Genomic DNA, 25,674 nt, shown 5'->3' with positions numbered 1-25,674 from the left:
TCTTCCGCTGCTCTTTCCGTGCACCGTGGATGGTTATGTCTCGGTATTTGCCCCTGTAACTAGCGAGCAATTTTAAACCCTCCAACCTGTCTTACGTTTTCCTTCCTTTTAGGGGGAAAGCCCCTCCTTTTCAGTCTCGGTCGTTCTTCCTTCTGGCGCTTCCCGCCGGGCTGGCTGGCGGCCGCCACAGCGCTGCGCCTTCTCACCCCTCCGCCCTCGCGCGAGCACTACTGCGCTTCGCGGCGTCATGCGCTTAGCCCTGACGTTACTAGAATCCTCAGCGCCGCACGGCCCGTCCCGCACCTCCCGCCGCGCAGCAGGGCAGCCGGGCTCGGCCCCCGGCCGCTCCCTGACCGAGCCGGAGCCGCCCGACGCCTCCCGGCCGCCTGACGAACTCCGGGCTTCAGCGGCACCTCCGCACGCCGCGCCGCGCCGCGGCCGCTGGGGCGGGAGCCCGTCCTGGGGGAACTACAGCTCCCGGCGCGCCCCGCGGGGCCGGCGGCCATGCTTGTCCCTGGCGCGGCCAGAGGCGATGGTCGCGGCCGGCGCCCGCCCTCCTCCCCCGCTGCCGCCCCGCCCTTCCGCTTCCTGCCGGTGGGGTCAAGGGTCGCGCGGGCCTTCCAGCCGGAAGAGAGGCGCCCGGGCAGAGCGGCAGGTAATGGTCCCCTGGCGCAGCCCCTGCCCGGGCCTGGAACCGCGGCGGGGCCCTCCCCTCCCCTCCTCTCCTCTCCTCTCCTCTCCTCTCCTCTCCTCTCCTCTCCTCTGCCCTCCTCGGGGCGGAGCCGACGCAGGACGCGGGCTCCCTCAGGCCTGCTCGCTGCTCGGCTCCGGCCGCCTCCCCGTCGGTTGTGCCGGGCCTCGCTCCCGGCCGGGGTGAGTGGCGGGGGCCGTGCCCCGCCGGAGGCGCCCGTCCCGGGGGCGCCTTGCTGGCCGGGGAGCGGCCGTGCCGGGAAGGTTCCCTGCAGGCGGCCGGGCCGAAGGCATGTAGGGCTGTGCAGCGGGAGGCCTGCGCGGCCGTGGTAGCTCGTAGCGGTCCGGGGCGGTGGGCGTGCCTGCGGTGCGTCGCTCACCTTGGACCGAGTCGCTTCCTTTCTCCTTTTGTCCGGTTTCTGGTGTGTTGCCTTCAACATTTTAAGGCTTTCTGGCGTGTCGGAGTTCTGGCTTCCCCCGCCCGCTAGGGAACATCTTCCAGCTGGGCTCAACATCTCTGGTGAAGCCGATGGGCAGAATTTGTGGGGGGGAGTGGCTGTCTGTTACACAGTATTGTTTTAGTATCGAGATGAGCAAGATGTAGTTTGGCTTTTTTAATGTACTTAAAAGCTAAATTACCTAACTACTGAAAACACATTTTTTTCTCTAGTTCTCCAAATGGCTTCTTTTGGGTGGAAGAGAAAGATTGGTGAGAAAGTTTCAAAAGCTACTTCTCAGCAATTTGAAGCAGAAGCTGCAGATGACAAGGACCTGGCTGATGATGATGATGCTAACTGGGTGCATGCAACTAAGAGAAGAAAGGAAATTCTCTTAGAAGACTGTGTAAAGAAAAGTAAGCAGCTGAAGGATGAAGGTGCAAGTTTGGCTGAAAATAGGAGGTATTAATGTTATCTTATTCTTCATTGACTGGATAAGTGCTAAATGGTGTTTTAATCTGTTCTCTAAACACTAGGTAATTTGCTAGCAGCTGCATTCACATTTTTCATATTTGAAAACCTGATAATTTCTTTCATTCTGGCTTTACTGCCTGGTACTAAGTTGTTTCCTTTGGTGGTGTTGGCAGCTGTGAAATGAAGTCTCATTTTTTTGTGTTCACATAACAAAAAAATGGTGGAAGGAGGGAGATGAGAAGCTGATAGGATCTGGAAGTTGAAAGGGTAAATGAGATACAGTGAGATAAGCCACGCTGTTAGTAATGCTTTAGTTATTGTGGTAGCTTTCTCCTCTCTTGCAAATGTATCTTTTGCCTTAATAAGAGTAAGCTTATTTGCATGTGTACCGTGCCTAGGCAAATATTACAAAGCAGCTATTGCACTGTCTAATGCTTTTGGAAAGTCAGGTTTATGTAGCTGCTCTGAACATCTGATAGCAGTACTGAGTCTTGAGACTTTGCCAATTTTGGAAGGATATTGCAAAGGTGGTTCCGTTGTCCTATTATACTTCAAGCAGAAAGCACCTTTGGAGTAGGGGGGGGTTAGAGGAGGGAAAGAGGGTCTATAAATTACATATTAACTACATAATTTGGTTAGATCTTCTCTGGAGGGGGACAAACAGTTCCAAGAATAGTCCCCTTAAAATCTTCAGAATGCTTGACATGTAAATCTGTATCCTGACTTTATTTGCATGAGCATTTCTGCTTTATTCATCATCTCAGACCGGTTATAACATTATTTTCCTGGTAGAAACTATTCCATAGCAAGTCAGCATATACTCCTGTGCTGTTAAACTTTTTGTGTTAAGAAATTTCACCGTAAAAAAGGGTTCCCTGGGCAATATGGAGGGGAGAACAACTTAGAAGTTTAAAGCAGGCAAGTTTATATAGGATAACAAACACACTGTGTGTGTGGTCTGGTCTGGTCTGATTTAAAAAATAATAAAAAAATTTAAAAAGGCTTCTGTTCAAATATTAAATACAGTTTCCTCTTTTTACTGTGCACTCAGATGGTGCCACTGTTCACGGGGGCAGTGATTCACTTTTGTACATCCTTTTGTGTTCCTGAGTTCTGTAATTCCTGAATAAAATTTTGAAGCCTTTTAAAGGTGACTTTAAATTTAAACCAAATTAAGCTAAATCAGTTTTAAGCATGCTGCCATTGTATCAATGCCTTTAATGCAGTAGCTGCATAAGTCGGTTACGTTACTATTAATAGCTGAAAACACAGAATATACAAATTAAGAGTCTGTTAACATCTTTGTTTTTAACACTGGAAATAAATCATACAGTGGTCTACAGAAAGGTAGGTCTATTCTGTCCTTTTCAGGATATAGAGATTGTGTTTTTAAGCTTGAGAAAACAAAGTATTTCTAAACGTTTTCATTCTACATGTGGTAATCACTAATATTTACTGTACTTGCATATATTAAACAGAGAATGATTTTTATTTCTGTCTTATCTTCTGTTCTACTTTTGCCTTCCTGGTATTTCCCTTTGGATGTTGTAGATATTTTCTCTGTGGATTTTGGTGTTCTTTTTTTACTTTTTTTGGTTTTGCGTATCATGTAAAGTGCAATAAGTTTCTTAAACAGCAGCAAATAATCTGTTGTATATGCAGTTTAGGGCAGGGAGATGCAGAGTGCTGTGTATTTCTTTTGAGCAGCAGGTACTTTTTTCTGCTTTTAATATCTTCAGTTGGTCTTTGAGTTTATCTGTCAGAAAACAATACAAAAACTTAGCCCGTCCATAGGTAGCAACAAAAAGGTTTTTTGTGAATTTAGTGAGAGCTGTATCTCATCAGAAGTGCTTATGAGAGCTATTGAGAAACACTGAATGGTTTATAACAAGTATATCTCATCAGAAGTGCTTATAAGAATTACTGAGAAACACTGAATGGCTTATAACAAGTATGAGAAACAAGTAACAAGAAATTAAAATGCAGCTTTTGGGAGGCTTATTGCACTCTTTTGTGTTACTGCTTATATCTGGGGCTTAACAGAAGTTCTAACTTGCAATTGTAGTTTCTGTCAATTACTCTAGCACACTCTGTACAGTTTGGACCATTATGGTAGTATGATGCTGTCAGGGTACATAACTTTCAGGCAGGTCTTTCTCTAAACAAAAAAGAAAAAAAAGAAAAGATTTCACATTGATTGGAGGCTAAACTCACAGTGGGAGGCTTTTATTACTTAAACAGCTGGGATAATTGATGTACCATTACAGGGAACTTGAGGAAGCAGACTAAAAGGAATGTTTATTCTCTCTGGTGGAAGGTGGTTGCTGTAATTGTGTTTCAGACTTACATGGTCTATTTCTTGACTGTACATTTGTACAAGATAAGCAGGCTCACATAAATGATGAAATACTTAATGTAGATTGTCTCCTGAAATATCAAAGCATAACAGTTAAAGAAAGATTTGAGTTGGATCATGTAGCATTTAGGTGAGAGGGTGGTATCTCGTCCACTGAAGAAACTCAGAAGAAAAGCAAAGACTGGGCACTAGAGGGTAACTAAAGTGGTATCTTAGTTGGTGTTACTTGTGGAGTGAAGACATGAAGGGGATCCTGAAGGAAAACAGACTTAGGAAGAAGCAAGAGGCTAAATAAAGGAAAGAATGGAAAGTAATAAATTCAACTTTACTTTTTATGGAAAAAAGAATCCAAGGTAATGTGCATAGCAAAATTAATGTAGAATCACAGAATTGTTTAGGTTGGAAAAGACCTTTAAGATCATCAAGCCCAACTGTTAACCTAGTCCACCACTAAACCAGAGGAGCAGGACAGAGTTCATCAGGAGACAAGGAAGAAATTTCACCCTCCAAGATCAACCTGCAGAAACTCCCCAGGGCTGAGGAGGTGAGTGTCATTGGACTCTTACCTGGGACCAACTAACAGGGATGCGAAGCTTGTGATGAAAGATGAATTTTATAAGCAGATCCACTATTGCTTAGCTAGAATAGTGATTACCACCTTTATGCTTGGCTAGTCCTTTAGCTTATTTTTCTGGTAAGGAAAGGCAGTGATAGTGTTACACCACCCACTATGATTTTGTTAGTCTCTGTGTATGCAGTAAGTCTGTTTCTGTAGGTGAGTGAGATCTGATTTACTTGTGCTTGTAAAGTGAGTATCAGTGCTTCTTGGGGGGAAGGAATAACGAATGGACCTTTTTGGGGTCAGAATTTGTCTGCTTTCTTTGCCCATTGGCAAACTCAGGAGTGGTATGGGTGAATTGTTTTGGAGGTGGCAGCCCTCTGGGTTTTCAGCTTTTGTGGCAGCTGCTTGCAGGGTATTTGTACCTGCAGTAATGTGTGTGCATGAACCTGTTAAGACGAGACTGAGACACACACAGAAGAAAACTGGTGCTGAAGGGAACAGTTTTGGATCCATACTGTAGCCTTTTTGTGGGATGGGAAGAAAGATGGGGAGACTACCAGAAACAGGTGTTGAACTAGGTTGATTATCCCAGTGGGTCTATTGCTGTGGAACACGTGGCTTAGGAAATTCTGACCTAGAAACTTGATCAATAGGCATTTATGAAGATGAATTGTGAATGAGTGATCTCACTGTCAGAACAGAAAGAAAAGGCACATATGTGGAAGAAGTGGCACATTTGTGTGCTCTTTTGATGTGTGGGAAGGAGCAATTAAAAAACTATGTATGAACATACACACAGTCTTTTGGGAAACAGAATATTGTCTGTTGGTGGAAAGAATGGAGAATATTCCAGGAGAGAAATTGTTTTTCCTTATATGAAACTTATAAAGCTGGCATTTTATCCAGCTGGAGACAGCAGTATGGATGTGCCCACATACACTGGAATAAAAAAACCCAACCAAACAAAAAAAAACCAAACCAGAAATCCGAAATCCCAAAATACCACCCCAAAAAACCAAAACAACCACCGTAATCCATGTTAGATTACTTTTGTGTTGATAGGCTTGCCAATGTGACGCCCATCTACAAGAAGGGCCGGAAGGACGACCCGGGGAACTACAGGCCTGTCAGCCTGACCTCGGTGCCAGGAAAGATTATGGAGCAGTTCATCTTGAGTGCGCTCAACAGGCATGTGCAGGTCAATCAGGGGATCGGGCCCAGCCACAATGGGTTCATGAAAGGCAGGTCCTGCTTGACCAACCTGATCTCCTTCTATGACATGGTGACCCGCCTGGTGGATGAAGGAAAGGCTGTGGATGTCATCTACCTGGACTTCAGCAAAGCCTTTGACACAGTCTCCCATAGCATTCTCCTTGGGAAGCTGGCAGCTCATGGCCTGTACGGGTGTACTCTTCACTGGGTTAAAAACTGGTTGGGTGGCCAAGCCCAGAGCGTAGTGGTGAATGGAGTTAAGTCAGGCTGGCGGCTGGTCCTGAGCAGTGTTCCCCAGGGTTCTGTTTTGGGGCCAGACTCATTTAATATCTTTATCAATGATCTGGATGAGGGGATCAAGTGTGCCGTCAGTAAGTTTGCAGATGACACCAAGTTGGGTGGGAGCGTCAATCTGCTCGAGGGTAGGATGGCCCTGCAGAGGGATCTGGACCAATGGGCCAAGGCCAACTGTATGAGGTTTAATGAGGCCAAGTGCCGGGTCCTGCACTTGGGTCACAACAACCCCATGCAACCCTACAGGCTTGTGGAAGAGTGACTGGGAAGCTGCCTGGCTGAAAAGGACCTGGGGGTGTTGTTTGACAGCTGGCTGAACATGAGCCAGCAGTGTGCCCAGGTGGCCAAGGCGGCCAAGAGCATCCTGGCTTGCATCAGGAATAGTGTGGCCAGCAGGAGCAGGGAAGTGATTGTCCCCCTGTACTTGGCACTGGTGAGGCCGCACCTTGTCAAAACTGTGTCCAGTTTTGGGCGCCTCAGTACAAGAAGGACATTGAGTTGCTGGAGCATGTCCAGAGACGGGCAACGAAGGTGGTGAAGGGTGTGGAGCACAGGTCTTATGAGGAGCGGCTGAGGGAACTGGGGTTGTTTAGTCTGGAGGAGGCTGGGGGGACACCTTGTTGCTCTCTCCAGCTGCCTGAAAGGAGGTTGTAGTGAGGTGGTTGTTGGTCTCTTCTCCCAAGTAGCTAGCGATAGGATGAGAGGAAATGGCCTTCCATCCCTGGAATTGTTCAAAAAATGGGTAGACATGGCACTTTGGGACATGGTTTAGTGGGCATGGTGGTGTTGGGTTGATGATTGGACTGATGATCTTAGAGAAGCTTTCCAATCTTAATGATTCCTAGTTTTTACTTTCATTAAAAAATAATCCAGCCACCAAGCCAGGAAACATGAAATTACTACTCTACCCTTTAACTGGTTTAGTGGTGGACTTGGTAGTGTTAGGTTAATGGTTGGACTGGATGATCTTAAAGGTCTTTTCCAACCTAAACAATTCTATGATTCTATGGTCCTATACTGTTTTAAATCCAGCACAGTCCAAAAGGATAAAAGTTCATGTGCTCAGCCTCAGTATTTTGAGCACAACAGTTTGCAGTTACAGTGTATTTTGACTGGTAGGTAGGTAGTCTTTGGCTGTGGACACAAGTTTAAGAACAGATTTAGGTGACAAACAATAAAGTATAATGTCCTTAAACATTTGGCAAGTGGAGAGCTAACAGCAAGGAGAAGAAAAACTTTTGTCAGACTAGTATCCTCACTATAATTGAGGTGCATATTCATATAGATGGCTTTTCAATTCCCCTGTGCTGTTTTCGAGTGACAACCATTTTTGTAGCTGGTCCAGTAGGTGGAGATAGAGTTCTTCTCAATGTACCTTGAAGATGTGCAAAAAATGCTCATCTAAATACTTCATTTTCTTTTGCAAATAGACACCGTTGGGTTTAAATTCTTACTGATTTGCATTTAATTTTTTAATTTTGCTAAATAAAAGTTAATACTGCTCTCTATTCTGATGCTTTTTATTTGTTATTCCATATTACACGAAAAAATCTTCATCTCTAAAGCTGGTACTGGTTTGGGAAGATCATGTTTTCAACTGGAACACCCGTATGTTTCGGCTGAGCTTATAGAGAGCCACCTATGTTAAAATAGTTATGTCACTTTGTCACTTGATGTCACTTTGTCACTTGATGTGTAAATTAGAGTGATTAATAACGTTTTACTCTTTCTTTCCTTTAGCTTTTGCAGCAGCAAATTAAGTAAGGACATGTCAAAGTGCTATGAGCAGACCAGATAATAGGTCAATTTTCATGAAACTGTTTACTTTTCTAGAGGAATTAATCTTTGAGAATTGCTTAACTTAATTTTCTAATCTATTTTGAAAAAGAAATTGAGCTTCTGTGAAGTGCTACTTATTCCACATTTTAGCAGTTGAGACTTTTTTCCCCTGATGCTAATACGCAAGTATTACTTCAACACATATAGTTTGTGATTCCTTAGCTATATAAGCTGTAATTGAATTTGTCTTTCTCACTAGATGTTGTAAGGTGTCAGCATCAGATGATGAGGCACACTCCTTTAAAAAGTGTGTTTAGTGTAGTGGTAAGTGAAGTGTTATCAAAAATATAATATATTTGGCAGATAGAGCAGAAGAGTAATACCTGTTGAAATAAAGTTGAATATCCTTCCTGTCATGTTCTTATAACATTTGTGTTTGTTCAATTTAGCTGTGTCTTTCAGGTTTAGATTATGATAACCACTTGATTACTAATGAGTTACGAAAGCACTAAAGTAATAAAATTGCTTTTAGATTATCTTGATAATTCATTTTGATGCAACTAACATGGCAGAGGGCAAAGATCATCGTGTCGAAATTGCCTTTTGATTTTCCGTCAATAAAACTGATGTTACTCACGTAATATAGTGTTAATAAAGAGGTTGCCCAGAAGATCCAACACTGTCTTTGGCAGAAGCATTTCAGCAGTTTAATAGGCTGAGTTACATTATGGAGCAGCATAGGAGAAGTGGGGTATGTTAGAGAGAAGAGAGGTCCAGGAGAGCTGGTTGCATTTTTTTAAAGTTATCTCCTCTGAGCTCAAGAATGGTTCATCCTGATGAGGAGGAAATCAAGAAAAGGTGCTAAGAGTCCTGTGTGGATGTACAAGGAGCTCCTGATAAAATCCAAATGTAAAATGGAAATGTACAACAGGTGGGATCAGTGCCATGTGACCCAGGAAGACCATAGAGACCTTGTCTGAGTATGCAGGGGTGGGTTTAGGAAAGCCAAAGCCCACCTGAAGTGGAATCTGGTGAGGGATGTGAAGGGCAACAAGAAGAGTTTCTACAGGTGTGTTGGTAGCAAAAGGAAGACTGGGAAAAATGTGGGTCCTCTGCTGAATGAGGTAGAGAATCTGGTGACAAAGGATACAGAACAGGCTGAGGTACTCAATGTCATCTTTGCTTCGGTCTTTATTGATAAGACTTGCCTTCAGGAGCCCCAGGCCCATGAGACCAGAGGGAAAGTGTGGAGCGAGGAAGACAGCGCTTGGTGGAGGATGATCAGACTATGAAATGTTTAGACAAACCTGACGTATACAAGTGTGTGGCACCTAATGGGGTGCATCCATGAGTGCTGAGGGAGTTGATGTCATCGCAAAGACCTTCAACTACATCTGAAGGTCATGACAATTGGGTGTGGTTCCTGAGGGCTACTAGAAAGCAAATGTCACTTCTTATCTTCATGAAGGGTAAGAATGAGGATTTAGGGACTTACAGGCCCATCAACCTCAAATCTCTTCCTGGAAAGGTGATAGAGCAAATAATTCTGGAAACTGTTTTGAAACACAGGAAGTGCAAGAAGGTTATTGGGAGTAGCTGGCATTGATTAGCAAAGGGGAAATCATGCTTGCCAACCTGATAGATGACAGATGGACTAGGGAATGGTGTGGACTTTCCATCCTTGTTGATACTTGGAACCCAACTAGACAATAACCTGAGCAACCTCCTTTAGCTGACCCTGCTTTGAGCAGCAGGTTTGGACTGGATGATCTCCAGAGGTTCATTCCAATCTCGGCCATTCTGTAATTATATCCCATTAAAACTACAGATGCATTTACAATACAAGTTCCTCAGACTTGAATTTGTCTTTACAGGTTGTTGGTAAGGAACCTGTCTCAGTGGGTGGGAAACTTCTTTCTTCATTTTGTCTGACTAGTCCATATATCTGGTGGAATGTTTTGGGTACAGAGAGGTATGCAAAAAATGGGCAGACTTTGCTCTGCCTTCTTACCATCTCAGTCTGCTAACTGACCTGATGTAAAACAGAGATGTATTTTAAAAGTTAGAAAATTAAAAGGATTGATTCAGTAGGTAAACTGGGAGCCTACAAATTTAACGTTTATTTCAGGGTCCTAGAATAAAGTCTAAAATTCTGTTAGGCTGCTGATACATTGCATCGGGAATGTTGACTCCTCCGTAAGAGTGATCTGAAAGCCTTACACAGTTGGATTTTTGTAATTAAGTGTAGGGGAAATCACTAGAAAATGCTTATGATGGAACTAGGAGAATGTAGTAAGTACTCACTCCTACTATTCCTTGTAGGCTGAAAATAACTATTTGTATCACTCTTGAATGTAAACTGCATGCCAGGTAAAATTAGCTGTGCCATGTAGTGCTTACCTCTTTCAGGGTGAATGACCAATACCAGTGTTCTCCAAATAAATTGAAAATTTTTAATCTCAGTAATTATTAGCTTTGATTAGGTTGAGTGTTTTCTAAGGTCAGTCATGCAAAAATGCAGAGAAAATAGGTAGGCTTATCACTTTAAGTAAAATCATATAGTATGAATAGGGGCTTGATTAACATGGTCATGACTTGTAGTCAAAATACCTGATCACTTCTTAATATTTTTCAGTGTTTAGCATTACTGTTTATTGTGTGTGTGTATATATGTAACTTCCTTGCTGTTAGCTGTCTTAAGAATGCCTTACACATTATATGCTTACTAAAATGAGAGTAAGGGCGTGTAAACTGTAACTCTTGAGTGCAGAACACAGGAGCTGAAACAGAAGAGACTGAACAAGTACAGACTTCTTACCTCCATTTTTTTGGGAAAAGCACATGTTGTGGCTTCTCTCTTATTAGTCAGAACATACGGTTTGTTTTGCAGGCCCCATAACCTTTCTACAGAACTAGAAAAAAAAAAAAGGTGCAGAGAGTGTTTTACAGTGTTTAACACCCTCCTGTAAACTGTCATGTGAAGTATCGTTAATTTTTTTGTCTTTAAGCTAAATTTTATTGCTAGCTTTATTGTTTTTCCTTACTTCCTGATAGAGTTATTGCTTCCTGGTGATGCATCCAGTTGTCTTCTCTCATTGAGGAGGAAGTTATTGCAGAATGTTTGTTTTGAGCAGTTCCTTTTGTTTAAATTGCAATTTATCTTTAATTTACCTATTTTCCTTCTGTTCTGGCGAACATTTTTCCAACAACTGGTTATTACTTGGCAAAGCAGTAGTTCAGTTTTGAAATTGTTATTAGTTTAGTGCAGATTTTTCTGAGTGTGTGTGCAAGAAGAATTGTAGATTATTTAAACTGTACATAGAGTTTGAATAATTTTGAGAGTATCTTTTTGTTAGAATTATTACTCGAGGATACTGAATTGTGACATTGTAGTATCCATCTGTATTTGGATGTGTGCCTACTTGGGTAGGTATGTATTTGTAAATGGAAGTAGAAAGGTATAGTCACAGAACAACGGTAGACTGTGGAAGCATATATTTTTTTTTTTTTTCCTTAAGTAGAAAACATAATTTAATTGATGCCTGTATATCATCCTGTATAACTTCAGGCACTTAGTGGAGTCAGCCAAGATACGAATCTGTATTTGTTAGAGGTCTCGTCACAATGTAAGGACAAAGAGGTATCCATATAATTCAGCTCACTGAAGATCTTAAATGCCAGTTTGGAGGTGTCTGTTGCTCCCTGTTAACCCTGTAGGTACCAGGTCCATGTACCAGGACTGTTTTGTTATGCTTTTGCCTTCCTGAACAGGGTGACTGTGGACAACTTGTCTGGGAGAGTGCTGGCTGGCCACAGCCATGCCGAGGATCATTCTGTAAAACGGAGAGTAACGCTGCTGAGGTGCCAGTGACTGGGAATGTTCCCCGGCACTGTGGGTGCGCTGGTACAGATAGAGCCTGTGAGGCTACAGGGTGACTGAAGTCTTTGTGTAAATGCTTGAGGTCAGGTACCTAAACTTAGGTGGAATGAATCAGGCCTAACTGCTAATACCTGTTTGGAGATAAAGGATAATTTGCATGTTATCTGTCTTTGGATTTAAGTTTAGAGGGTCTGTGTTTTCTATGCATGAAATAGAATTTGCAGAACTGTAAGTGAAAAGCTGTTGTACTCACTGGACATGTGCTGTGTGGTGTTTCTTTAAATGAACTCTTTGAAAATGTGTCTTGTTTACTTAAAAAACCCTTATATTTAAATATGTAGAATATGTTACTGGAATTGAAGAAGCATGAAAAAAAATTGGTTCTTAAGTAAAAGTTTCATCAGTATGTATTAATTTTTATGTATATTAATATCTCTATATAGAGGAGTCATGCCTGACAATTACTTTCTTCTGTCCTTCTACATTCTTCTACCTGTCCCTGGCAGTTTATAACAGTAATATGCAGCAAGAAAAAAGGAATGAAGACTGTTTCAGAGATCAACTCTGAAAACAAACAAGCCAACTGGGAGAGAAGTTACTGGAAAATAATGAATACTTGCCCCTGTTTTTGACACTTCATTAAAAAAAAAAATTGGATTTTCTTCTTAGTAATCAATAGGTCAGGAATTGATAGTTTCTGAATGTTTGCATTGGTAGCTACTCCTGTTGCTTCTGTTTAATTTCTAGCACTTTTTCCAGACAACTTTTGTTTGTGACCAAATAGAATATTGGTATCTAATCCCAGAATAACTCTGTAGTACTACTTAAGGACCTATAAGGAACTGCTAATGTAATGGACAGTAAATAAATAATATAAAATATAAATATTGTTATTTTATTATCTTTAGTTTTGTTACTTATGACTATTTTACAATTAATTTTTATCATTCATTATCATAGCTGTGCTTTAAAAAGTAATTAAAATATGTGAAAGCAGGTGTGCTGGCATATTTCTAGCCTTGTAAAGTATACACAAGTAGAGTTAATTACTCTTTACCTTTTTCTGCTTTATTCTTTTGACAGTCTGTAATTCCTGTGAATCTGGTGTGTATGTATGCCATGCAGGCTTTGATGAGCTATTTTTCCTCAGCAACACACACAACCTTTTGCTGCATATTAGGGATAATAAGTGTGTACAGCAGAGTGCACCTGGTGCATTTTCATTTCCTCCAAGTGTTGTGATGAAGTGTGCTACTGTGAGTTTCTCTCCCAGTTGGCGTGTTTGTTTTCAGAGTTGATGTTTGAAAAGGTCTTAATTCCTTTTTTGCTTGCTGCATATTACTCTTATAAACTGCCTGGGACAGGGACCATCTTTTAAAATAGTAGACAATGGTGGCATGGCAGCAAAACTGGCACTATTGCCATCCTGCGGATAGGTCTGTACTGGTAGATGGCAGCTAGAGATTCATGTAAATACTTTAATGCAAAAAGTTAAACTATCTAGCAAGTTAAAGAACATGTTTCTGACATGAGTGAAGAGATTTTGCCCAAAACTCGAGTCAGACATTCTAATAATGCAGCTTTTAAATATAGATAATGGTATTTTATATATACATAGTATAATACACCTTAGCTAAATCTAGTAATTTACATTAATAATCTAAGCAGTTTGTACAGAGAAATACAACCTGGCCTTTTCCACATCCTTTGCTTGACAGACACTGTCAAGAGTTGCTCTGCTGAAGTACTGCTGTCACAGTGTCCAGGATTCCCTATATTAATGACTTTATGACTTGGATACTGTAAAATATGATCGTATTTAATTTTTTTTAAATTACAGTTTTGTGGGTTTGTTTATTGTCCAGATCTACTGTTAAATACACCTAGTTGCTTTTACTTACTTTTACTTACTTACTTTTACTTAAGTTGCTACTTACTTTACTTACTTTTACTTGAATAATAAAACCTTTGTATTTAGAAATAATTTTTTCATAATATTATTTCTCTTCATAGGGGAAGCTGCAGGGAAAAAAACAAAGTGGTTTTCTAATTTAATACCTTTGTCCAGTTGCACTTAACCAAAGCCTAGTTATTGTTGCTGACAAAGATAACATTCTCCTCCACCCCCTTTGTTTTAACTGTCTTTGTGGTTCATGGAATTTAATTTTGAAACAGTAATTCAGTATCCCTTGCATGATTCTCATTGAACATGATGTGTACCTGTTGTCCATATCTTCTAAGATTAAAATGTACTGAATTTAAGGTATCATAATAGCCCATCAGCATTTGTTTCAGTTTTCTAAAGAAATAGGCTATAGCAATATGTTTTGTTACAAAGGTCTTGGTTTCTATATGTACATAAACTTGTTTTCTAGTTCCCTAAATGGCATCCTCTACATCTTATGGCATATCATGAAAGTATCCTTAAATGGGAAAGGGTGCTTGGCAGTAAAGGCTCAGAATAAAAGCTCTTTAGGAGCAACGTCTTGTCCAATCAGGTCTTTTGAAGGGTTAGGTCAAATAGCAGGTGGGGAAAATCAAGAGCAGTATCTTCTCTTTTTTTCTTTGTGGAAATACTTGATGTTACAGGACTGCTAATTGTTTAAGGATGATTTCACAACATAATGTACTACCACAAGCAAAATTACTTGTAGGGTCTTGTACACTAACGTGGTCATCAAATTAATAAAAATTTAATTTATTGTGGATCTTGACTTTCTCTACTGCTTTTTGTCCTGTAATTTATTTACATGGGAGTTAACTATCTAGTAATTTTGTAGACAATTGTTAAATTATATCAGGGCTGAGTTAATTGAAAGCAAGGGCTGGTATACATGCTACCTAGCTTTGGTTGTTTACAAGTCAAGTATCTAGTCAAAGGTTGCAGTTCCATTATTGGTTAAGCTGATTTCAGTCAGGGTCAATGGGACCCAGCTCTCCAGCCCTCTCATTTCCACCCCTTTGCAGGGGTCCCATTTTTCTGTTTTACCCTGGGGGGAGCCAACTCGGAGTACCAGTTTGTCACTGGGCTGAAGAAGCAGCCTAGCTGAAAAATAGCCTCTTTCTGACTGCTGGCTCTGAGCTGGTTCACAAATGCTTTTGCCAAAATAGGCAGGAAAATGGGTATTAGAATAAGTGGCCAAAAAACAAGGGAAGTAGAGACAAGTTCTTTCATTTATGTGGTATTGTTGTCTAGCATTGCCTGTGTGTTATTGTTACTGTATTTCACTTATAATTTGAAATGGATGTTTGTGAATTTCAGTTTTTATGCTTTTTAAATGTTCATCTCCTTCAGAATGAGTCTAATTCTTCTCTTGCTTTATCATTGGACCTTGAACAAATTAAATTACTCTTACTTAGCTCATAAGGGACTGTGCTAATGTGTTATATGCAGAGCAGTTATTTTCTCTAATTTTAGTAGTACATAACTGCGGTACACTTTTTTAATGGGGGGTAGGTGTAGAGAGAGTCATAACAAAACAAAATTGTTAACATATATTGCCAAGTACTTTTGGTAAACCATGTGACATATGTGAAATAGGTGATAGACATTGTACTTTTTTCTTACTACAGTCATTTGGGTGACCAGTTCATCCATCCCAATCTCAAGAGGAGAATCATGGTATTTATAATGTCATGCTCAATTTTCTAATATGGTGTTTAAATACCATAGTCAAAGGTTTTAGGTAAAGGACCATACCTTTCTACCTCTGGATGGTGCCCAGTACACTAATGTAGTGGCAGAGATAATGCATCCCTCTTTCTTTCTGAAAAACAATCATAGAAATTTTGTTTTTGTGAAGAACTGAAGTTTGCTATTTTGCAGCCAGTTCAAACTGATAATTTTTACAGGCTGCCATTCTTAGTTTGTATTGGATATGTTTTGATGCCGGTCTCTGGAGTTTTACTGGATCCAGCAACTAAATGGCAAATCTTAAAAAACATTGTTTGTTTTGTCTTTGACCTGCCAGCTGGTAATAGAAGTCTAATGTAGTAGACTGTGACTTAAGCTTTTTGTCTCCTGCAATAATTAAGAAATGACAGTTAAGACAAAATGCAGTTCATAGCTGTAGATGGTTTGTTTTTTTAAACTAGGTTCTTGGGATAAGAGATGTTGGTGATGAATAATGGCTTGTTTTCAGCTGGCTCCACAATCCTATTTTACTGTTAAAAATGGAAGACACCTGTTAAATATGTTAAATAGCATAAACTTACTGGAAGGAGTTCTGCAGCCTAGACTTCTCTGTAGGAAGTTGTATTTGTCTGGAAGCTGTAACACAAGCTTTTCTCTTCCTGGCAATTGGCTCTTCTGGCAATAATAAATTCACCCTCAGTGGATTTGGATGTTGACATAGATGCTTTTAATTGTCTTTAATCTAGTCTGTCAGTGAAACTCTGTCAGAAGGTTAACTTTCCCTGGTATTGCTTACACATAATTTACTTTCGCGGGCTTATGTTTTGAAGTATTGCATATTCTAAAATAGAATTGTAATTCAGTGAAGTATTTCAACTTTCAGTCTTCAGAAGGCATTACTGATCTGAATTTGATTAGTATTTATTGAGACTTCAAAAAGTACTTAAATAGGGGCTTACTAAAGAACAGGTTTGTATAAAACATTCTGGGGGGGGGTAGGTTGAGATGGAAATAAAAATTTTACAATCTAGAAAATATATTTTGTTTTAGCCAGCCCTTGCTAGACCATCTTTCTCTCACTGCCAAATTGAAGAATCTGTTTGTAGAGCTCTCAGTATGAAGGTGGTAGGAAGCTATTTGCTAAAGATGCCATTTTTTTTATAATGCATTCAGTTTCATGACTATCACAACATTTGTCTTGTTTAGTAAAGTAAGGACTGTGAACTTCTCCAACATCCAAACATATACTTGAGATGTTAAAGTTAAGCTATCATGTGAAACCATTACAATATGATGGTGTCATTGCTGCCTAAATAAAGCTCTCTTCATTCATGTAGCCAAATGGAGAATTTCACTGGGGAGCTGCTTGGTGTTTTAAAACAAACTAATGTTTGGACAGGTCATAACCTGGATTAGACTGTTGACTTGGTTTAAGAAGCAAAAAAAATACTGGTGCAAAGCAGGGGCAAGAAAGTAGAATGAGATGAGGAGAGTGCAGAGTGACTTTTGAAAACTTAACTTAGAATGACTCTACAACTTTATATTAAGACATTTGTATTTGCCTTTCAAAAATGTGGCGGAATTCCAATACTTCTTTATTGTGGGTGGAATTGAATGAACAAGGTTTCAGAAATTAGTTATTTTAGTAGCTGATTTATTTTGTGGGATTCCAAGTGAGAAAGGAATTCCAAGCAATACTGGAAAAAATTTTGGAAGTGTGGTTGACATACAGAATGAAAGCAATGGATAGTAAAATTAGAATAATAAATATTAAAGTGTCCTAATTAATTTACAGAATAAATTGTTGTCATAAACCCTAAGGAATTTTAATGTAAATTACTAGTATAAACAACTATTACATGGAGCATTGTGTAAGTATGGGAGAAATCTTTAACCTGGCTTTTTTTTCTGGGTAATTTATAGTTTTTGAATATATTTTAACTGATTGTGAGGGTGCCCAACTTAATTTTGGTCATCACATTCTGATAATAAATTGAGATTGAGAGAGAAATCTTAAATATTGAGCAAAACTAGGAAAAAAACACCTAGGTGAGTATATTTGTCAGTCTAAAGGAAATTCATTGATGCTCTTAGAGTTTGTGGATGGTAGCTTTTGTTAAATGCAGGAAAAGGATTTGTAGAGAGATAATAAGGCTTTTGCAAGTCAGACTTAATTATGTTTATTTAATCAATGGGATCAACCTAATCTTTAAAGAGAGAAGGCTTTGAGGAATATATGTTAAAGGGCATATTTTTATAATTAATTGGGACACTGATCTTTTCTCCAGATGCAACACTGAGGCTATCAAGCTTTGATTGCTTCCTTTTTTTTTTTTCCCCTCCAGAAGAAGGGACCTTCCAGTTCACAGATGCATTACAGCTGTGTGCATTATTGCAACAAACTAGTGTCTGTTGTCCTTTTCTGAAAGTGCATTGTAAATCTATGGGCAGTTTTAATAGAAAGGGAGTCCCTCCGGAACTCAAAATATTATTTGTAGGTGTTCCCTGCTAGGTAGAGCATAGGATTTAAGTCATAAAATAAGAGGAGGAGGAAGAATTAATTTTAGAAGTTAGGATTCAGAAGTGTAGGATACAGTGGACCAAATGGCTTAAGTGTTCCTGCCCAGTAATTAATGTAGATTAAACCATCTGAAATATTAATATTCTGTTGAATCTTTAATGTTTTATTTTGCATCTCATACTGTGCTGTGGGAAAAATTGAAGGAAACAGTTCAAACAGTTCTTGCTGTTACTCTTTTTCACTATTATGTATATGCAAAATCACACTGCCAACAAAAATCATCAGTCTGAATCTATTGGTTCTTGTAAGGTTGCTTATCAGTAGAAACGTAACAGCGTTGTAAGTGACTAACTAGCTCTGTCATGGAAACTGGAACACAAACTTAGCTTGCCTCATCTGTCCCTTTACAGAACATTTTTGCCTAGTGACACTGAGGCTCACCACTCCTTCTCTCTGCAGTGCTGGTAGTGAGAGTTCCCACTCTTCTTGCCACTCTTAAGTGTATGATTTGCATGTTAGTCAGCTTTGGGTTTACAAGTGTCTGCATTCCTTTAGTTCTGGATGGTAACATCCAGTCTCTATACAATCTGTATATGTGTAATTATGTCCTGGTAGGTAGATCATACTGTTGTTTACACATCTGTATTGCACTTATTTCAGGAGACTTGTGTTTTTTGCTGACTGGTATTTGTATTGGTACTTTACAGTCATTTTACATCAGTACTTTCTGATTGTTTCAGCTATGTGGGGAGGTTTATTGGGTACCTGCCTACTCTACTTACTGGTACGTTACGAAAAATGAATTTAAATTGCCTATTAAGTCCCAAAATGCCACAGAGAATACATGTTTCCTCTGTCTTTATCTCCTTCTGGTTTTGTGTGTAACTTCTGTTATTGTTCTTCTGTGATGTCGACATCAGCAAACATTCTAAAGAGGCCAGAAGTAATAGAGGGAAAGCAAATTAAGGGGAAGTACATTATTTAGTAAGATAACAAGAGCATGTCAACTAGATGAAATGGAACTGCTCAGAATAGAATGTGAGCAGACTATTGCTTTTTGTGTATCTTCTCTCCCAAAATGTTTTGCCCTGTTAATACCCTACCCTTGAGCATCATATTTTGGCAATAAGTCATTTTGAGAAAGAGAGAGAAATACTGGTACCTAAATCCAAGAAATTTTTTTGGTGCTTTTTTGTGGTGCTGTTGACAACTTTTGACCTCTTGCCCAGTTTCTATGACTGATTTCTGAGAACCAGTAGGATGGTAGCATGAGGTAGGAGAGACAGAGCTGTCAGCTGTCTGTGGACAAATAATTAAAAGGTTAAAAGTATTAAATGCCTAATCAACTAGGAAGAAAACAGATGGTATCCATCATTCGAGCTCTACTACTATGTTTCCAAAGGCTATCTGAACAAGTAATTCTCAAGACCCAAATATGACCTAAAAATTGCTTCAAATGCAGCATAACAGTTTTTCTTCTACATTTTTCTTCCTGCTGCTTTCAGAGGAACTACTGTTGAAACTATTTTGAGGAACTGAAATTTTGTATTTAAAACTTCATTTCAGCAATAAAAATACATCACATCTCTGTGGATACTTTATTATAACTATTGCAATATCTGATACTTGATTTGTATTAATTTGCAGCTTTTGTTTAGGATACTACAACAGTGAATTGATTTTACTGAAACTATACAATTGCTTCTCTTTTGAAGCTTGTGAGGTTACTATGGTCTGTTCTTACTGTTTAAATAAGGAAATTACAGGTTCAGGAGTAATAAAACTTGTATTCATGTTCTTGGTTTGAATTTCCATATGTAAACCTCAGTTCTGCTTCTGTTTGTCACTGTTTGTTCTGGCTTCATACAGAGCTCTTGCCCATAAAATGACAGTCAATACCTGATTTTAATTATATTATGTTAAATTACAAGGCTGAGATTTAACAACGTACTCCACGTTTTTACAGATGATTGCAAAGCAGCTTCTAGACCCTGTAGAGGATTGCTTAGGTATTTTCTTTTTTACCAGTTCTCGTCTTACCTGACGCTAATGTTGAACATGAAAGCATTTGAAAATGCGTTTTTTTTTTAGTTATATGCATCTAATTCATATTTGTTCTTTCTAATGCTCTTAAATGAACAACATTTGTAGTAGTTATACAACATACTAAATGTTCTCTTGTGTGAGAGTATTCTCAGTGGCGTGGAAGGTTGTGACAATTTGTGTTCTTAAGCACTCTAATACAATTTACAGTATATGTGAATATAACCATTATTTCCTCTCTATCAACAACTCTGTTACCACTGCCTTCTTAAATAGAAAAACTATTATTCTGCTATGTGTTTAAGACAAACAGGTATGTTATATAACTTGCAACTATAGGTACTGGAGAAATAGGGGTAAAAGGTTTTCCTGTCTGTAAAGAAGTTCTCAAATATTGTACACTGTCTGGTGAATTAAGATCTTTCATGGTGTGTTTTTACATACCTCTTTATGTTCTGTTTTGTAATTACTTGACAATTTCATGTTAATACAATACAGGTAGAAATAGCTTATTTCTTTTCACTCCTCCTTAAGGTCAAACATTTATCCATACCATAGTTTTTAACTTTTACATGGTAATAATCTAAATATTTCTCACTTCAGTCTATCTGTTAGTATTTCTATAGTTAATCAGGTATGCTGTCAGAGACAGTAGGGTCTTGCGGTTTTTGTGACAAAACTAAACCAGCAAAACCACCACTTAATTGAAGGAAGAGTAATAAATTCTTCCAGTTCTGTTCCTCCACTCTGCATAATACCTTGGTGTCTAAGTTAACAGCTTGTAGAGAGAACCTGTGCTATTAACCGTTCTTACTTAAAAATTACACTACAGAGTTCTCAATTCTAGCACAAATAATTAAAATTAGCCTGAACGTGTCAAATAAAGTTACAGTTATTTTGACTCTTGAGCATTTTTGTAGGATCATTTGCACAGATAAGGAAGTCTTTGCAATTAGCAGTGTATTTCCTTGAGCCTCTGACAGTCTTCATGATGTAATCTTATTGCAGGTAAGTAAATTCCTCTGTGTTATGTAAGTTTTATATCAAATCCTTGTTTTCAGGGGAAAAAAAACAAAGAAGTAGCAGTACCAGGTCCAGGGAGATTCTGCATCCAGCTCAGAAACAAAACTGTAGAACACTCAGTTTCCAGAATTTTGTGTGCGATTGGCATGTTTAACTAAGGTTTTGTTTAGTAGTATGCATCTTGTTTGGGTTTTTCCTGAATATAAAGATTTTTTTTTTTAAAAGAAAAATATGTGCTTTGGTCTTGCTTTAGCCAGTGCTTGTTAATCAGCTGTATTACTCAGAGCTGAAGTAATTATTTCGAGTTTGAAGAATAAACACAAGCATATGCACATGCACACTTTCCAAAGCCCTCTTTGAGGACAGAGCCCTGAAATCAAGCACACTGATAGTGCTGGTGTCCAAGGCACAGGAACAAAAGTGGTCATTCAGTTAGCAGCAAAGGAGAATTGATTAGCAGCCGGAGGTGTTGCATTTCTGTTGCACTTTTTCTTGTCTCATTACAGATAAGTGCAGCATCTGAGTGGCGTGGACCATGAGTCAGTGATTCACCAGACTGTAAAGAAAGGTATAAAATAAGTCAAAGGCAGCAGGGCCCTCAGCTCACCATTCAATATAAAATGTATTTGTGAAAGACATCTTATGTCAGACTGTCAAGTGTAGGCACTATTCGCTCCCCATCGTTATCTAGTACTCTGTTGCATTAACCCCTCTGTCATTAAAATTATTTACTGCACTATATTCCATTCCTGCATCTCAGTAAAATAATTATGAAGTAGGAATGAGTGATTTTTTTTTTATGGCATTACTCTCTTGTATTTTATGTGAAGAAATTAAATGTTATTGCCATGTGAGAGGAGATGTCACTGTTGGAGACAGTACCAGAATCCTGATTTTGTGGCTTTTGCTTCTGAATGTTAGTTATGAGATCATCTTTCTCCAGTGTTGGACTTCATACCTGTTCTTTGACAAAGGTAGTTTCAAAACTGTATTTGCCTAATAGATGTAATGATAAAAAGTGTCCATACTTACATATGTGGTTGAAATAAAAATTAGGAAAATGGCAAGTGGAACTTAGGTTAAAAACTTAATGTTGTAGTTTAGCATGATGATAGGTGGTAATTGCTTTTGGCATGTGATGAAATGGTATTTCCCATCTGTTCCTCTGTGGAAGTTCTTAAGTGAGATAGGTCTCTCTGAAATATTTGTGTAGCTATTTAATTTTGTGGTGTATTCAACTGATTTACTTGTAACAGAACTTTATTGCTGTGTAGGAAAAGATTCTGCTGTATAAATCTGACTTACTTTCACTATATGCACTACTAGTGTCCAGGTGTCAACGACCTGATACTGAGGGGTCTAATGTGTGCAAGAATAGTAACTCTGATGAATACTTAGCTTTGAAATTATGTACATTATCTACGTGTATGCTGTTTTACCCCATGGTAAATCAGTATAGTTTACCTACTTGAAGGGCAGTTACAGCAAGTTTGTTTGTGTTTCTCTCCTTTACTGTGGGGCAAGAGTATGTATGTGATCAGGTGCCATTGAAGAATTGTGATGCACCTCTTTACCTGTGGTCATTAGTGTGGCCATACCTAAATCACTCTGGTAAATTAAAATGTTTTATTGGAAATTTTAGTAGACAGTAAAGTAGTTGGTTTTAACTTTCTCCCTCCATAACTGGAAGTAACAAATGACACTTTATTTACCATAAAATAGGTATGCCTTTGAGCTGCAGTAATGATGATTAATCAATAGTGTCAGAATTGTCTGCAATAAAAAAAAAGAGAAATTGTACAGTTGCTAAGACTTCAAAAGAACATTTACTATTGTACTTTGTGTGTTTAAAGACCAGCCAAGCTTGTGAAGGTTACTATTGAGGTTAAACGTTCTGTATGGCACTGGCTACGGACAAGTGTGTGCACTTAAGCAAACAATTTCCTTTCACCTGTTCCACACAGTGTTCTTCTCTAGATGCTTCTATAAAGTGCCATGCACCTCCCTCCCCACTCTCAGCAGAGGAAGTATTTTATTGTAAAATCCTAGCTGGGTTGCAGGTCTCTGAAGTTTTTAAACACAAAAAGGCCATGTTACATTCATTCTACTTTATTCTTTTTAGTTTCCTTCTTCACCTGTTCTTTGAATCTTTTCTCCCACAGTCCAGCGCTGCATCATCTGCCAGCTTAAAAAGGGAAGTCTATTCCTGTAATCAACTTCTGCTTTGCTTTTCATTCCTCTTTCCTTTTTATGTACTCGTTGTATAATTACTGATAATTATTCTCTAGCTTCCACCAAAGTCTGAATTTGACCCTGCACTAGATTAAAATTGTTCTAGATGGTGTTTCTGGTGGCCAGAGACCCTTCACGTTCATCCTCTGTGAAATGATATGAGTATTTGACAATTAGCCATATTCTTTTTAAAGTATTGTTTTCCTCTTCCCTTCCTTTGCTCTGTCTAACTGTGTTTTTCCTCATCCTCTTGTAACATCAGACTGTAGGAGTGTCCCTCCAGGTCCCTAAGAACTCCTAGGAGTTAAGTTGCCTCATCCCTTCTCCTGACACTGTACTCCTGTGGTCTGCCTCTCTCCTGCAGGCATGTCTCTTTTTGTCTGAATTTGATCCCATCTCACCTCTTCAGTATACAGATATTTTCAGTGTGACTCTGAGCATGCCCTGCTTCAGTTGGTTTCTGAAACATCAACTGTGGCAAGCCTGTCAGAGTAAAGCTCCAGGACTCTAGATCCTGCACAATCTGCAGTGATGGTTTTTAGCATTTTTTTAGTATATATATTTCTATATCTGTGTATGATTCAAACACTGATCTCTGTGTAACTTGAAGTTTTTTTTTATACCCAGAAGCCTCCAATTAAATTTTTTTCATAGAAATATGAATTTCTTTTTAATGATTTTGTTTAAGAGTTCAAGAGATCCTGTTTTCCCAGAAGTGGTGTTGAAAAAGTGAAGTGTAAGCATGAGATGTTTGTTCCAAAGTTTAGCAAGCTGTAGTAAAATGTGCCAAGTCTGTATAGCTCCCAGATGGTCAGTAGCACATCTGAAGAGAACAGTTTATAGGACTTTAGGGGAGCTATGGGATTTCATATGCCGTTAAATAAAAATTGGCAAGATCCATCAAATCTTTGACACTGAACCATCCCAGATGTATCCAGTTCTCAATAATTTATTCCTTTTTATGGCATTGCAATAAGGAAGAAAAAATGATGATTAAGTTCTGGTTATAATTGCATAATTTTTTTGTAGTGAGTTGTATAATTTTACTGAAATCACAGCGGGGAGATAAAATGAAGTATACTGTACCTCTATACTCACATAAATAGTAAGTCAGTACTTCAAAGTGTGATAGTATTTTCATCATAGAATAGAATCATCATAGAAATATTTATGTTGGAAAAGACCTTTAAGATCATCCAGTCCAACCATTAACCTAATGCTACCAAGTACACCGCTAAACCAGTTAAGGGTAGAGTAGCAATTTCATGTTTCCTGGCTTAGTGGCTGGATTATTTTTAATGAAAATAAAAGCTAGGAATCATTAAGATTGGAAAGGACCTCTAAGATCATCAGTCCAATCATCAACCCAACACCACCATGCCTACTAAACCATGTCCCAGAGTGCCACGTCTACCCGTTTTTTGAACACTTCCAGGGATGGTGACTCCACCGCCTCTCTGGGCAGCCTGTTCCAATGCTTGACTACCCTTTCCGTGAAGAAATTTTTCCTAATACCTGATCTAAACCTCCCCCCACGCACCTTGAGCCCATTTCCTCTTGTCCTGTCGCTTCTTCTTTGGGAGAAGAGACCAACACCCACCTCACTACAACCTCCTTTCAGGTAGTTGTAGAGAGCAACAAGGTGTCCCCCCAGCCTCCTCTTCCCCAGACTAAACAACCCCAGTTCCCTCAGCCGCTCCTCATAAGGCCTGTGCTCCAGACCCTTCACCACCTTCGTTGCCCTTCTCTGGACACGCTCCAGCACCTCAAGGCCTTGGCCACCTGGGCACACTGCTGGCTCACGTTCAGCCTGCTGTCAAACAACACCCCCCTAGGTCCTCTTCCGCCAGGCAGCTTTGCAGCCGCTCTTCCCCAAGCCTGTAGCATTGCATGGGGTTGTTGTGACCGAAGTGCAGGACCTGTTACTTGGCCTTGTTAAACCTCATACAGTTGGCCTCGGCCCATCGGTCCAGCCTGCCCAGGTCCGTCTGCAGGGCCATCCTACCCTCGAGCAGATTGACACTCCCACCCAACTTGGTGTCATCTGCAAACTTACTGAGGGTGCACTCGATCCCCATGATAAAGATATTAAATGAGACTGGCCCCAAAACTGAGCCCTGGGGAACACTGCTCAGGACCAGCTGCTAGCTGGACTTAAGTCCATTCACCACTACTCTCTGGGCTCAGCTACCCAACCAGTTTTTAACCCAGTGAAGAGTACACCTGTCCAGGCCATGAGCTGCCAGCTTCCCAAGGAGAATGCTATGGGAGACTGTGTCAAAGGCTTTGCTGAAGTCCAGGTAGATGACATCCACAGCCTTTCCTTCATCCACCAGGTGGGTCACCAGGTCATAGAAGGAGATCAGGTTGGTCAAGCAGGACCTGCCTTTCATGAACCCATAGTGGCTGGGCCTGATCCCCTGATTGACCTGCACATGCCTGTTGAGCGCACTCAAGATGAACCGCTCCATAATCTTTCCTGGCACCGAGGTCAGGCTGACAGGCCTGTAGTTCCCTGGGTCGTCCTTCCAGCCCTT

General features: G+C 39.8%; 1 protein-coding gene across 2 annotated transcripts in view; it reads left to right on the top strand.

Annotated features, from left to right (window-relative positions):
• Nucleotides 1–610: 610 nt before the first annotated feature.
• The window catches only part of TTC33 (tetratricopeptide repeat domain 33), a 58,596-nt gene continuing 33,532 nt past the window's right edge, over nucleotides 611–25,674 (top strand). The window contains exons 1-2 of one of the 2 annotated variants that reach the window (XM_075726812.1): nucleotides 611–655; nucleotides 1,361–1,589. In XM_075726812.1, the coding sequence (XP_075582927.1) occupies nucleotides 1,369–1,589 (221 nt within the window). In that variant the 5' untranslated portion in view covers nucleotides 611–655; nucleotides 1,361–1,368. Of the gene's footprint in view, nucleotides 656–1,051; nucleotides 1,113–1,360; nucleotides 1,590–25,674 lie in introns of those variants that run through there. The other variant, XM_075726813.1, reaches the window with a different exon arrangement.

This window comes from Pelecanus crispus, chromosome Z (genome assembly GCF_030463565.1).
Source record: "Pelecanus crispus isolate bPelCri1 chromosome Z, bPelCri1.pri, whole genome shotgun sequence".
Classification (NCBI taxonomy): domain Eukaryota; kingdom Metazoa; phylum Chordata; class Aves; order Pelecaniformes; family Pelecanidae; genus Pelecanus; species Pelecanus crispus.
This window is presented reverse-complemented; position numbering and strand designations above follow the sequence as displayed.